Raw genomic sequence first — 16409 nt, forward strand, 5'->3', positions numbered from 1 at the left:
TTGGTGTCAACATATTTACCTTATTTACCTCGTGGCCACCCACTAGAAGTGGCCATGCCGAGGCAAGAAGACCAGTAGCCTGTATAGGATTCGTCATTGTTCTTGATAATTTTGTCGACTATTTTGAAGATCATCAGTTTTCTTGATTCCATAGCTTTGGCTGGTAGACCGTTCCATAGTCCTAACACCCTCTGTGTGAAAAAAGTTGTTCTTTATATTCGTTCAGCATGATAGCTTGGCGAGTTTGTAGTTATGTCCCTTCGCGTTGGTGGTGCATGACATCACAAAGAAATGTCCCGGGTTCATGTTTCCCATATTTTTCAGGATTTTGAATGTCTAAATGATATCTGCCATTCATATTTTAACAGCTAAACAAGACAGCCCTTCATCAGTGGTGGGGCTCGTGGAGGCGGTGATGGCGACAGTGACGTATTCCGATTATTCCGTCTTTCTCCTCATGGATGGCAGCACCTCCCCCTCCATTGTCTACAGTGTTGGTGATTTGGCTATAGCTTACGCAAATTGTGGCACAATCTATTAACATCATTGGAAGTGAACATTTATAAAACAAAATGTATTTAAGACAACATACTATTATACTGCATGTGAGACCAATGTTGTATTCTCATAGTTGGTAGATTATCTACGGGTCCCTGGAGGTGTTGGGATCTTTGAGGTAACAGCTGACGACGAGGAACTGAGTAGAATGGAGGATCAGCTTTCTCACCTAATCACTATGATAAAGTTGGTAAGTACGTTCCATATTCCCATTGCAATTAATAATTCATTCACGGATTCTAAGTCGAGAAGGTCCCACTCACTTTATAATCAAGACAAGTTAATCACTTCTTCTATGGTGCTGGAGTTAGAGACTTTATTCAATGGTGCTGAAGGAAGTGTCCACTCTCACATCTCTGACATAGATCTCACACTCTATCATTTCGACGTTAACAGCTACGGCAACTTTCATCACACACAACCATTGTGGTCATAAGTGATGATCCAGCATTCTTAGCCGTGTTCGCCGAGTGGTCCCTCAAGAGCCGCCTCATGGTGTGGTCGACGAAGCTCCTCGCCGTCACCCACCTGCCAGTCTCCAAGCTTCATCACCTACAGGAGACATTCTCCAAGATGAATGCCATGTTGGCTATCATCAAGGATATCTCGACTAATATCAGGTAATCTGATTCACACGACTTTCGAGTGGAGAGGAGGATGAATCGTAAGGGAATCTATTTAACTATAAATTAACACACACACACACACACACACACACTCACACACACTACTGCTACTTTGCTGCCACTCGGAATCGAGTATGACGAACATCCAGCTATGATACAATGATATGAGTTATTAAGTTTGTCACCGAGGTTGGTGAATTTTGAGGTGACAAAACAGACCGATACGGAGCCCGCAGCGTCGTTCACATTCATTGCACATATGGAGGGCTCCATCTACTGCGGGTGAAGCTGTGGCAGTGTCTTTCTGGCGTTGGCGCTTGTCTGCTTCGGTTTGTAGTCGGCCTAACTGGAAAGCATTGCCACCTTCTCGTGCAGAGCTCCTCCAAGTGTTATGATGCTGAGTAATCGACTCCCAGGTGAGGGGGTCGTTTTGGCACTTTTTCAGGTTTGTCTTAAGACTATCATTATATCATTTAATTGCCCGCCGGCGTTGTGTTTACTATTCGTTAGGTGACTGTAAAGTAGCTGCTTTGGCAGTATACTGTCGTCCAAGCGGGTAACGTGGCCAGTCCAACGCTATACGGAAAGAAATAGTGAAGAAAATATATATAAAAGTATGGAAAGAAAGGCAAAAAGGAAAAAAAAAAACAATTCAATCAGTCAACAATAACCATGGCGGCTTGATCCATTTTTTATACAGAAAAGGTGATCCACTACGTACTGTATGTTCTCTCATCTCGCGGCTACACAGTGTTGTTTCACAGACTTTTACTGGCGGCCTTACTCGACGGTCATGGCTAGCAGAAGAGCTTCAACGAGTAGGTAATTTAATACAGTGGCGGAATTGGGTGGTGGATATAGCAGTCACAGCAATGTAGCCCAGGGTACTGCTGAGGGACTGTTGACGGATTTGGAGCTGTCTAGCAGCAGTGAATGTGAAGAACAAGAGCCATTTAAAGTTGTTAATATAAAAAAAAAAGAATAAAAGGAGGACTAGCGATGGTACAAGCAGTTAAGTTAACATTTCCCACTTGGTGGATAAGCGAAAGAAAATTGATGGTGCGAGTCATTCTTCAACCAAGATCAGTACAATGAGTGTAAACCCCACTGATGGTTTAGATGGCAGTAACTCTTGAAGGAGGCCACGTCTTTTCTTCTTCCCTAAAAATAATGGCATGGATTTTCATGATAAGGTAAAGTGGTCAGTTAGACTCACTACGCGCCATCAAAGATATCAAATGCTCATTAAAGAAGATAAACATATTCCTTATACTCGTATTACTGTGAAGGATGAGGAAGCAATTAGGTATTTAGCTACAGAAGGTTTTGAGAATGTAATGATGGAAAAGCCTGTGGAGTCCGTTGGGTATTGTACTAATATCATTCTTTTTGATAATCCTGATTACCTTGACCCCGAGAATGTGTTGGCTGACGATAGATTTATTTGGGCTAAGAAACGTGTAATTAGTTTTGATGGAGAACTAGTACCAAAGCCGCAACTAATTGCGCTCATCAAAAGTTCAGCGCCAGAGAAGGTCTTTGTGAGATGTTTGGGATATAAACGGGTTGCTGTCTACAACGAATTTCCAGTAATATGCTATAAGTGTTGCAAGTGGGGGCACATGGCGTGGAAATGCCATAATGATTTTCGATGTAGATTTTGTGGAAAAATGAATGAATCTAAGATATGTGGAGATAAAATTTAGCCGAAAGAGAAAATTACATCAAAATACTGTAATTGGGTGCGTCCTAAAAAACGAAAGTTCATAAATTGCAATCACGAGCTCATCCACTAATCAAGAGGATAAAGGTGATGTTGTAAGGAGCGATGGTGCAGGGACACCAAGTGCTGTAAATGTGTGGGGAAAGCGTATGGAAATACGTAATGCAGCAACACAGAAGGGCATAGGTAACGGGGGCAATAACCTTATAGCCCCTAACATTTTAGTAGAACTCCGTAAGGAGATTGATGAGCTCAAACAAGCAGTATTGGATATCAAGAAATGCTTGGTGAATCTTGTTCCATATAGTGATGTTGCTGTTGTTAATAAAGATAATTGGAATCAAAAAATGTTATTGTGGATCAGATGAACACTCAGAGCATATCACCCCTTGCGGACGGCAGTTCTTGATCTTGATCTTTGTATTTGTAGCACTTCATGCATTGATGGATGGGCATATACTTTTCATCTTCTACTTGGTGTGAGGAGATGGAGTGTCATATGCATAGAGACCCTTCTTCATTCTTTTTACATCCGTTGTGTCTTCAAAGCGAACCTTGATTATATTATGGGCATACATAGGATACACCTCCACAACCTTGACATTGTTTTGCTCTTTTAATTCATCTCTTATTTATTCTGCGTTATTTTCCACTACATCTTTGTCCAACTTCTTACATACAAGGGTGAGTTTGGCGCCGTATTCCCGTGGGACAATGACCTCGTATCCGTTGGCTTTCATTTTGCTCATGGGACTAGACATCAGTAACTTATTAGCATCTTCATCGGTCTCTGTGAGGATGGTGTAACCATTTGTCAGATCCACAAGACTATTTATTCTCACCCTTGGGTCACTTAATAGCCTTTTTAGCTCTATGCGAGACCCCGGGATCGGGGTTCCGGAGGTCTTCACTCTCACTTTGGTCAGGGTCAGTTACATACATGAATGAAAATCCTACCTAATCTGTCGACATCAGCTAAACCCCATGGATGCCGTTCCTTCTGTACACTTGCTGGGCGAGTAAAGACGGGTCTAGGGGTAGGGTGAGCAGACAATCCCCTGACGGGGTCCTAGCCAAGTCCTAACACCTAACAGTGACATGTTATGAAGCACTGCCGAATCCCTAACAGAAAATGTTGCCACCCTTACTGTTTCGACTCAGCAGCCCTCTTTGGGCCCCCTTATGGCTCTGCCGGGAGGGTTTGCGTCTTTTGTCTTTACCGAACAGCAGGGACTCTAGGCGAAAAGATAGGATAGGGAAGAAGCGTAATGGACAAGATTAATAATTCCTATGTACAATTACAAGATAAAGCAGCAAGAGCGAACCCAACGTGAAAAACAAGGCTGACAGTCTTTACGGTCAACAAATTTGAACCTGAGCTGGGAGCGACGCACAGCACGTCCGCTTGTTGTGAAGGTTAGGCGCATTTTTTTTTAATAGATTTGTAGGAATATTACCTACGCGGACCTTAAGCTAAAATGCTGGTCCACCCACTGCTGGGATAAAACACCAGCATCTTTTTGGTTAAATGTACATCTCCACCACTAGCGTGGGGGTGGATGCTCGGTAAGGTAAGGATCTCTGACCTGTCCAGAAGGTAAGAAGGTAAAGCCGTTCTGCGAGTCGACCCTCGTGTGGGAATCGGGACTCACTAATGGCTGCTCTTTTCCCACAACGGCGGTTCTTCTTTCAGGACGCTCTATTGTGCCATTATCTAGAAGGTTGCTTTGATCTGTGATTGTGACAATTTTTCGACCGCATAAGGATGACGTTACTGGGTACGGTTGCACAGTCAGGTTGGTTCTTCAGGCAGGTTATGTTAAGGGCACCTTTTCTAGCCCCGTCCTCGTGTGGGGTGATCAGAGTGGCTTCTGTTAAGGGCTGCTCACTTGCAGAGACAGCACCGGATTGCACTGCTGCCTAGATCCCCGTGTATAAACGACCATCTAATCTATGCAGCCCATGTGCAAAGTTGTGATGAGAGACTCTTGGTGTAGCAGGTTTAAATGAAGTGTAGGTTGAAATTAAATGTTTGCCCAACATATCGTACCGCGCAAACATTTAATTTCAACCTACACTTCATTTAAACCTATAAGTAGTATATTACATTGACCTCCATGCATTTGGATGTATAATAATGCAATTAATTAATTGAGTTGTTGGAAGTGAAAATGCAGTGAAGCCATAAATATTATAAAATATAGATAATAAACGAAAATGAATAAATACCAGTGTTATTATAGATTTGTTTAAATTAGTAGCATTTTATTCGACCTCCATGCAGTGGTAAGTGATACTAGAATCGGGAAAATATTGAAAGACCCATAACAAATTGCAATAGTAATTATTTTGCCGTTATTCAGCTTGAACACATGACTCAAATAAAATAGGAAAAGTATAACTGATTTAAACAAATGGGAACACTGTCTAAATTGCATAAATTCAAAATGGCCATCAAATAACTGAGTTATGCCTCGTGGAGGCAGATTTTATCAACATATTTGTTTTGTGACACAATTTGTATATATTCCACAATGAATTATGTGAGTGAACATGCTACCAGTTTCAATGCTACACCCATCCTCACATTTGATCAGCCATTATGGCTCGAGACACTCATGATACAAGAAAGCGGTCACTCTGAAAAAGTCATTAGAACTATTGTGTTGCGCCTTGGAAGCTTCCATACCCAAATGAGCTACCTTGGTTGTATTGGTCACATAAAGTCAGGGTCTGGGCTTCAGGGGTTGTTAGAAACTGCCTATGCCAGTATTGCTGTGCCACACATCCTCAGTGGTAAGGCAATTGCCAGAGCTGTCATTCTCGTAACACCTCAACGAGACACTAACCAGGAACAACATTACACTTGTTGAAATAAGCGACGAAGTCCCTTCAAAAGAAATCCCGAAGGTAATAACCCACTCAACGACTTATCGACGGCCTCAACCCATGCCAGATATGGGCCGTGACCTCCCTGACTCAGGCCAAAGTCAGTCCCCCTGGGGTCACAGCTCCAGCGACACCGTAAATCTCCGTGACCCCAAGACATGTGCTCCCGGCGACGACAGTGCCCATTGGACTGCAACCACTGCCAATGGTTGCGACCAGGCGATCGCGACTTACTGCACAGAGGAAAAAGATCACCATCACTACTTCAATTTGTATGTATGATCGAACATGGTAAAGATATCAAATCCCAACTCCAGCATGGCGCATCGAAGTCTGACCTTGCTATGTCACAACTCTTACAGTACAACTGCTTTGCCAACTACAAGGTAGGAACACAAATCCACAGACACTCCAAGGACCATGAGACACCTTTTGCTATCTACGTCGGCATGTCTGTGTTTGCTAAGACAAGAAAGAGGCAGCTCATCGACATGCTGCATGAAAATGGGGTCAGTATTTCATATTTCTACAATTATCAGCCCAACTAGGAGAAGCAGTTGTATGCCAGTACGTGGAAGATAAAGTGGTGTGTCCACCAATCTTGAGGAAGCAGTTGTTCACGACTTCAGCAGTGGACAACATTGACCACAACCCCACTGCGACTACGGCCAAAACGTCCTTCCCTGGGAACAGTGTGTCCATCTTCCAATATCCAAGCCCTGAGTAGGCTGGTGAGGAGCGTGAGCCACTCAGACGGAATGCAGATACGATGGTCAAGAAAGTTCTTGAGCTTCCAGAGGCATTCACCAATGTCCGACCAGCTTGAATTATGAAGAATCCTAATCCTCCCTTGGTAGCACCTCAGTCATTGCCAGTACGTGAGTCAATCCAGTCACACCTGCAGGAAGAGTATGCTTGGCTAGAAGAGGTCTTGCTCACTGAGGATGTGGCTGATGAAGACTGCATCACGTGGGCAGCTCACCATGCAGCACAAAAGAGGAGTCAACCCTTTGAAGTGAGCATTAAGTATCTGCTTCCCCTGCTGCGAGATCAGGCACACTCTGCGGCAACCATCAAGCATGTCATGGAAAAGGTTCGTGATACAGTGGCTTTTCTGAACCCAGGTCAGATCCCAGTCATAGCTGCTGACCAGACATTGGCCTGAGTATGGAGAAGACAGGTATGTTATTATGTTCGGGGGACTTCACATAGAGATGGCTGCACTGAGATCACTAGGAACGCTACTACAAGACAGTGGTTGGACCGGTTCCCTTGTTGAAGCAGGAGTGGCTTCATCTGGTACAGCAGAGTCTCTTCTGTCTGTATCAAGTGTAACTAAGACAAAACTAGCACATTAAGTCACAGCATGCAGCTTGTACAAACTGATGAAGGATGCATACCAGGACTATTGCTCTGATGAGGCTGAAAGGTCAACTTTGAGCTTTGAAGACTGGTGTAAACAACGGAGACTTGGGAGTTCACAGTTCCAATTCTGGAACCTTGTGCTGGACATGGAGCTCACCATCTTCATGTTGATCCGCTCATTCAGGAAAGGCAATTTCAAACTCTCCCTTAAAGCACTCTCAGAGCTGATCCCATACTTCTTTGCAAACAACAATGTTAATTATGCTCGATGGCTTACAATTCATCTTCGAGACATGATATGCCTTGATCAACAACATCCAGAGGTAGCGAGGGAGTTCTACAAGAGGAACTTTGTGGTCCACAAGTTAAGAAGAGAGTTCTCTGCCATTGCTATTGATCAAGCCCATGAACAAAACAATGCAGTGATTAAAGGCGATGGAGTAGCAATTGGGTTGACTGAGGACCCAGCAGCACTTCGTAGGTGGATGGTGGCTGGACCTTAAGTGAGTCGTCTTGTTGCTGGATATGAAGCTGCGACATCATGAGCAAACCCTGAGTGCACAGAAATCTTTATTTGAGAAGGTGGAAGCACATTCCAAGGTTCTGCGGGAAATGGGCAACCCTTTCCAGGAAGAGTCATCTGACCTTCTGGTGTTAGACACAAAGAACATTGTAGATCCAGATATTGCTAAAATGGCTGGTACACACCAAGACAGAGGAAAAGAACAATTCCAGTCATTCTTAGAGGGACTAAAGAATGAAGGTGAATATCTGTTCTACCATCCAATCAAGAAAAACAGATCCTCCTTCTTCAAACATGACCACGTTGTTAGCAGTTCCAAAGAGAAGGTACTGAAAGATGACTGTCAGCTGTTCTCGCGACTCTTCATCTCCAATCAGAACAGACAGTATGACTTGCAAGAATTCTTCAAGCATGAGAATTAGTCAGCTCCTGCCTCCCTCAGTGACAATGGCAAGCTTCATACATGTCAGAGGTCACAGCTGGCTGAAATTCTACAAGCACAAGTAAATTCTACAGAGAGAGAACCACATGGAGATGCTATCTTCATAGATGGCTCAGCACTGATCAATGCCCTACCTCCACGCACTTCAAAGACTTTTAATGCCTATGCCAGAGAAGAAATCCTACCCAAAGTGGAATTCTATGGTGTCAAATACAATAGGGTGGATGTAGTGTTTGATGTGTACAAAAAGTCAAGTCTGAAGTCTGAAGCCAGGTCGAAACGAGGACAGGGGATCAGGAGAAGAGTTACAGGAACCAGTAAGACTCCCAAAAACTGGAGAAGCTTTCTGTGAGATAACAAAAACAAGACAGAACTATTCCATTTTCTCGTGGAGAAAATGTGTGAAGCACAGACGACAAGCACGGTGGTTGTGACAAAGGGAGAAGATGCTATTCGCAACACAGAGAAGTCCCTAGAAGCTGTGGCTCCATGCTGTCATGAGGAAGCAGACACACGAATATTTGTGCATGCTAGGGATGCAGCAATGGAAGGTAGCAAGTCCCTCATCATCAAAGCCAATGACACTGACGTGGTCGTCATAGCAGTATCTGTAGTGCCATCACTACAGGAGCTTGGTCGTGATAACATGTGGATTGCCTTTGGCCAAGGAGCCAGTCATCGATGGATTCCAGTTCATGATGTAGTTTCTGCGATAGGGCCTAAGAAAGCTAGTGGGATCCTATACTTTCATGCTTTCACTGGCTATGACGTTGTTTCTGGCTTCCGTGGGAAAGGAAAAAATCTGCATGGCAGATATGGAATGTTTGTGATGAAGTTTCAGAAGCATTCACCAAACTCAGCCAATGTCCAACAACAGTTGCTGATGTTGACCTGCAGAAGCTGGAAAGATTTGTTGTCCTCAAGTACGACAGATCTAGTGCAGCCGCTGGTGTTGACGAGGCAAGACTAAATCTCTTTCCCGCAAGCAGAAACCATATGACTCCATTCCACCAACCCAGGCAGCCCTCAAGGAACATGTAAAGCGGGCTGCCTACCAGGCTGGTATCATCTGGGGACAGGCAACAATCTCTAATCCAGAAACCAGCAGTCCTGTCAACTGGGGATGGACGCAGAAGGGAGAGGCATGGCAGATACGTTGGACGACTCTTCCCCCGATTGTGACATGCTGTCAGGAGCTGACCAAATGTTCCTATAAAAAAGACTGCAACCAGAGATGCAAATGCTTTCGCTATGGACTTTCCTGCACAGTACTTTGCAGCTGCATATGTGAACAGCAGTAAATGCACAAAGATGTACTGTCAGGAGAAGTCACAGGAACCAGTGCTAATAGTGAGTACTTTTTTTAAAGTTCTTTTTTGTTATATTTTTTTACTAAAAGTGTTATTTTATGTGGATAAAAATGTTATAATGGACTTAAAACTATAAAAAAAGTCATCTGAGCATGCTTGAAAACATACATATCGACACCAAGATCTCTCAGATTGACCAACTACATCAATTTCTATAAGAAAAATCAACTTCTGAAGGTCAATATGGCGGCCATCTTGAAAAATGGCCGCCATCTTGAATTTTTAAATGGCTAATCAGGCAGACTTGACTAGTAACTATTAGAAAATTACCATGCCAAATTTGGTGCTTGTATCACCATTTGCATGATTCTCTTGAAAAATTGCATTTAGCTGCCCCACTATTAGGCGCCAGTGTGTGTCCACACGCCAGTGAGCCTATGCACCGTCCCTCTGGGGCCGCGAGGCACCTAGTTACCTTGCGTTGCCAAGCAGAGGCACAGCAGGAGTCTTGATGGTGAAGAGGCTGTGCACTTGCAGGGGAAGACTTACGCAAGGATGCTTCCCTGTTCTCCATGAAGGCTAGCCAGTGGCAGTAGCTGAAAGAGAGAGGAAGCAAGCAGTGCCTGCAACTGAACACTAACATAGTGCTGTCATACTAGATGCATTGCACTACCTTGTGTGCTGACACACACACACACACACACACACATATTTAGAGACCTACGGAGAGGTTATAAGATATAAACCAGGAAATCTTAATGAAATACAAAATTGGAATTTTGGACTGCTTGCAAAAGGATAGATTTCCCGAGACAGATTGGAATGACAGAAACTTTGCTTCTCACTGACAAGCTGAAAGCAACCTAGAGGCAGAAGTAAAAAGCACTGTGAGATATAATTGGTAGAGCTCTTATGTAGGAGACTCTTCGCCTCAGTAAAATATTTTGGATCGTTTTCATTGAACTAAGTGTAGATAGTTTTTTCTTCCATCCTTGTTCATTTATGATTTTGTTAACCTTTTCCACGTATTGTGGCAAGAGTTTCAAGTAAATGAAAGCACTGGAGTCTCCGGTGACTTCTAAGAGTTGTGAGACATGACTTCGTGAAGCTACGGGAGAATCCAAAGAGTTTCTCAACATCCACTATCCCTCCTGTAGGTGCAGCATATACGTACACCTTCCGTACAGCCCTCCGGGAGCCCAGGCGTTGAAGGTTGCCTCCTGGACGCCCCTTCGTGGCCTCACTCTCACCACTCGCCTCCCGCTCTTCCCTGACAAGTTCTCCAAGTTAGTTCCAGGATAGAAAATTTTCAGTATTAATTTGCTCTCAGTGTTTATTGATGTATAGCCTCCCACACTTCTACCTGCAACAGTCAACAGAGAGTTGTGAACCACGGGAATATGAACTTGCATCCGATGCATTCGCTCGTGCCGTGGAGTGGGGGACCGGGGGAAGTGGAGGGTGATGGGTGGGGAGGTGAAGAGAAGTGGAGGGTGATGGGTGGGGAGGTGAAGAGGGTAGGAGTGGAGGTGGGCTAGAGGAATTGTGCGGCTGGCAAGACTGGATTTTTTATTATTTATAAACATATAATAAGTTAACCTGTCGCTTAATAACATGATTCACTCATACTGACAATGAGCTAATATTAATCATTCTTGCTTTGTGCAACTTTTGTCACCAGAACAGATCCTCACACAAACCATATTCACATCACACTCATGATAATGTCCAACGGTATTCACATTTTCTATAACGCTTGTTAGGATATCTGTGTCGACTTCGCCTGCTCAAAGCATCAGAGAGCATGTAGCACTGCTTTGACAAAGGAGACTGCTACCTTTCCCACCTGGGGTGTGGCGGGAGTCTTATTTGCCTTAATGACCCTTGTGCAATCGATAGACATTAAACTGTATTTTAAGTAATTAAGAGTAGCAGAGCCTAATTACAGGGAACTACTGATAATTGCTTAATGAATATCCGAGACATTGGCTGTATAACCAAGTATGACAAGGAAATTAAATGTCATGCTTAATTCAGAGAATTGTCAAATTACAAAAAGATTATGCTACGACGTGTAATATGGTTGTCATATATTTAAAAAAAAACAATTGACTGATATAAATGACAGTCTACAGTGGTATATAGGTTTGCCAGTAGCTGACCGTGGCTAGACTCAGTTTATACTTATTCTCCATCATCCTCAAAGGTTATCGCATGATGTAAATGAACACTGAGAATATAAGTTGCCATATAGGCAAAAATTTTCAATATTCCTAATTCATTCAAACAGGCTGAGGGCAGCCTATGCAAGCAGTGGCGTGTATAGTTAGGAAGGAAGGTATGCATTAATTACCATATGGATTGGCTAGCATCATTATTTTTCTTGGTAAATGACTTTCAAATGATAGCACTATACTTGCTGATATTTGGTTAGGAAGGTAGTAAGCACCGATTCATATTAGAATAACTTCAGTGAAACTTGTTTGTTTAGTCATTTAGAGAAAACTTCCGAGAGCAACGTTTTAGACGACTATACTAAGCAGGGAAGGATTCCACTTAAACTAACCACGCTGCTCTACCAGGTATGGTTACCCAATGCCAGGCGTAGACGTTGCTTTTATTTGCACTCTATCATATACCTAAATACAGATATTTAACACAAAACTATTTTACATTGAATTTTATGATTCATTAAGCTTACCCTACATAGTATTGACCGATCATAAACACTTTCCCAGTGCGCAATTTTGTGCACTAGATCCGCCTGGCGATCAACGCTGGTCAGGGATTAGCAGTTCAGGCATAACTACAGTATGTGGTTTTGGTTCTCCTTCATGGCCATATTTTGCTCTATATATATATATATATATATATATATATATATATATATATATATATATATATATATATATATATATATATATATATATATATATATATATATACACTTGCTGCAAATGACGAGAGTAATACTCTATCTTTTAAATGAACCTCTGAAAATACTTTTCGTTTTATTCCCCCAACACACACATAGTGTGGAGGAGTGGATGCTTCGGACGCCGATTCATATTTTCGTGGTTCACGACTCTCGGAGACCAGGATCGGCAACGCTGACTGGAACAAGTGGAAGTGCGGGAGGATTTGTACATCTCAAAACTGTTCTGAAACCATATATATTATTTATTGGTAGAGTTGATAATTTTTTAATTTATTGAAAAATACTGAAAGCTGTGGACGACTAATGGATATTTTAGATACGTTTTGCTATCACAAAATTTATTGAGATAGCGTTAGATAACACGGACTTTGGAAGACATGACTTATGCTAGAATTGTTAGAAAGACTTATGACAGAACAGTCAGAAAGATTTATGACATGGTTAATGGCACAAGAGCGAGATGTATTAATATGTGGACATCGATAAATGAAGGTAATTTACTTAGGTTCAGAGACATCTGGTGAGATTATCCCCGGCAACCAATTGTACAGTAGACTGGAGTCATTTTATATAATACTAGTCACAAAAATGAACCAGAGGACTCAACATGGACAGTAAATTGATATAGAATGTTTAGAATCAATGTGGCAGCTAGGATTCACTCTTTATACAGTACTCCATTTGCAATGAACATGGAAGCAAGTACGTGGGAATATATCAATTTATATTAGTTTTTTCGTTTCATTTCTGCACTAATCTTTCTCCCTCTCCTCTTCTTTGATGTTCATCTTCCACTAAGTCTGTCCCATTTGACAGAGGTAGATGTAATAGAAATGTAGATAAATTATATAAATAAGGTATAGCAGAATTTAAAACATATCAATTGAATCACCTTATGAGGGTAAATTCATTAGTACCGGTGTGCAGTAACACAAACCCTAAAGTTCTTTAATGTAGTTTATTCAGTAGCAAAGGCAACACAAAATTTAATTAAATTGTACAGCCAAATCAATTTCCTAATACATATCTAATTTTTTTTTTTTTTAGATTCTCTCACAGGCCAAATTTGCTGGCAGCATCAGAAGGAAACCCATTTAGTAAATTGATTATAAGTAAGAATCCGGAAGCCCCTGAGAGACAGAGGCTCAAGTTCGAGGGTCCTCTCCCAAAGCTCCTGGATTGCCTCGCCGAAGCTCTCAATTTTACGTAAGTAGATCTTCTAGTGTTCACTAACGCTCCTAGAACACTGTGTAAAGGCCTAGGACTTAGGGATATAAATCCCTTACCAGACTAATCAGGATCTTAATAAAGGAATGTCAAGGACCATGGTTTTCTGAGGAATAACAAAAAACCATTTGAGATTGACATCTCTTTACTATAAAAATATAACAAAACTCTGACACCACTCAACGAACATAAAGTGACAATTACGGGAGTCAAACATTTAATGCAGTAAACAGTTAATGGACTCAAATAATTAAGGGAAGCAAACACTTAAAGGGAAGCAAACAATTAGGAGTCAGCAATTAAAGGTATCAAACAATATAATCAAACAATGAACAGATATATCCTACGACAGTGGCCATGGGGAAGGTTCCAGAACAGTGATCCACTCTTAGGGGGAAGCGTCCGTTCAACCTCACTCGAGCGACACCGGCCGAGGTCTTGATACAGACGAAACACCGGGGGCACCGACGGTGGAGAGGAGCAGCGGTAGTACGAACAGCGGGGAAGCTAGATAGTGACTGAATGGCGGCTGGGGTGAATCTGCCGGTAACACAGGTAGCCGCTGCATTCTCACCTCTGTCCAACCCCGCCAAGTGTTGGTCGCACCAGCAAACGAGAGAGTTAGCAGCGGTAACGAGCAGGAAGATAGTTTCCGCCCTTACACAGCTCCCCCAACAAAAATCTACTGTAAGGTAGATTAAAATTTAAGATTAGTACACAGCATAATCCTCTTACAACAAATGCTTAAATACACATATCAAAATAAATAAGGGTCACATAAAAATATAGGTGGTAACTTGATGTCCAAAACGTAAAGCCGTATCAAGGAACTGCACGTGGGATCCACTTCAGTCCAGGTTTAAGTTTGGGCCTATTTCCAGTCGTAGAGGATTCTTCTATCTCGTCAGGTGTTATCAGCAACTGGCAACCGAGATCATCAGAGTCTGGCGCCTGAACTTCACAGGAACTCTTGCAGGGTAGTGCCTCGACTAACTCTAGCTTGGGAACGTCGTCAAGGGCACATGCAATCTGGGTCCTGCAATTATATTTCCTTAACAAATTAGCTTGATGTAATTTAGGCTTCTTAGAGGAAGGGGGTGAGAACGGTACAACAAAATCTATGGCTACCCGAGAACATGGTTCTGCAATGACGGGTAAGGGTTCAAGTGGAACAGGACGGACTCTACCCTTGGCAGACATACGTGGGCACTGATCACAACTCCTACAAAAAGCTATAATATCCGCCCCCATACCTGGCCAGTAAAACTGATCAGCAACCTTCCTATAAGTTTTCCTACGAGAACAGTGACTTGCTAGAGGGCTCTCGTGAGCTACAGAGAGAATGTTACTACGACAAACATCAGGGACAAAACGTAAAAACCGACCTACTTTGGCTGGTCGTTTGGATGACACACAAGACCTATGTAACACCCCATTAATATAAACAAACTTATAAACCGACCCATCTCTCACCTGATCCTCCTTCCCGGAAGTCACCTTCTCCCTTACCCGCTTCAGAGTGGCACACGAGTCTTGAAGCTTGGCGAACTCCTTGGGCGTCACAGTCAGTGGCAACAAATTCGGCAGAATCAGGGGATGCGGTCGTTTCACCATCGCCGTCCGTGTCTCTACAACTTGGACCTTGGCTGGAGGCGTGTGAGGGTGGCGAGTCGTCGTCGTCGTCAGGTGGCGTGGGAACTGGTGCTGAGGAGAATGGTGCTGATGGCGAGGAGAGTTTTAAAGGTTCCGGGTCGTTAGGGTCACGAACACCGGGAACATTTCCAATGAGGACACTAGCAAATTTAATGGGAGCGCTTACCACATTAGACCAACCAGTGAAATAGGGGCAGCGCAGGTAGCACCTAACAACAGGAAACTGGTCAATACGATCTAAATAATCGGAGACACTAACCTTCGGGCCCTGGAGATGTCAGCGTCAGGCAGGGCTTCCTCAGAGACAATAATGCACGAGCAACCAGTGTCCCTGATGAAAGTAGATGCCCAAGACCCATTTATTGTTCCACTGACACAATAACGAGGGCAGCTCCTGTCTTCCAAACAGAATCCGAACCTTGTTGCTGGGCTGATGAGTGTCAACAGTCTTGAAGGCCAGGAGATTCCTGGGACAGCGAGAACGAATGTGCCCTTCTCCGTAGCTGTGACACCGCACGGCTGGTGAACTACTCTTGTGTACTCCTGGGGTTGGTTCCTTGGAGGACGGAGGCTTTGCAGTCTTCACTACAGGAGGGGAAGACTTAGGGTAGGCGATGTGAGCAGACGCCCAGTTGTCGGCAAGACGAACATCTTCTCCAAGCGTCGCTGGCTGGTGTTCTTTGGTGAAAATTCTCAAGTCTGGAGGTAGAGAAGTCAAAAACTGATCTAATATCATGATGCTAGAGAGACACTCAAAGGTTTCTTCAACCTCTGTTGTCTCCAGCCATTGTTGAAACAAACAACCCAGGTGAATCGAAAAATGCTGGTACGTTTCTCCTGCTCTAATCTTCGTTCTGCGGAAATCAACACGATAACCGTCAGAAGTGTTGTTAAATCCTCGCAAGAGAGCTTGCTTCAACAAGAAGTAATCTCTGGTGATGTCGGTAGACATGGACGTGTAAATCTCTACCGGCTTACCACTAAGTAGGCTACCCAACCTTACAGCATAGCTATCTGGGTCCACACCAAGCAGCTCGACTACCCGTTCAAACATAACAAGGTAGGAGGCGATGTCTTCTCCTTCACGGTACACAGGCAAGCTGGGCTTTACCACATTGTCTTGGATATGGCCAGAGGATTGTGGTCTACTTGAAG

At 43.2% G+C, this 16409-nt stretch overlaps 1 protein-coding gene across 1 annotated transcript in view; it reads left to right on the forward strand.

The window, feature by feature from the left end:
* Nucleotides 1-379: 379 nt before the first annotated feature.
* Nucleotides 380-16409, forward strand: part of LOC121873806 (probable glutamate receptor) — a 57676-nt gene continuing 41646 nt past the window's right edge. Inside the window, exons 1-5 of the mRNA XM_042377510.1 lie at nt 380-493; nt 632-748; nt 955-1178; nt 10594-10722; nt 13422-13580. Of these exons, the coding sequence (XP_042233444.1) occupies nt 416-493; nt 632-748; nt 955-1178; nt 10594-10722; nt 13422-13580 (707 nt within the window). The 5' untranslated portion in view covers nt 380-415. The remainder of the gene's footprint in view (nt 494-631; nt 749-954; nt 1179-10593; nt 10723-13421; nt 13581-16409) is intronic.

The sequence above is a fragment of the Homarus americanus genome, unplaced genomic scaffold (assembly GCF_018991925.1).
Source record: "Homarus americanus isolate GMGI-L3 unplaced genomic scaffold, GMGI_Hamer_2.0 scaffold25827, whole genome shotgun sequence".
Lineage (NCBI taxonomy): Eukaryota > Metazoa > Arthropoda > Malacostraca > Decapoda > Nephropidae > Homarus > Homarus americanus.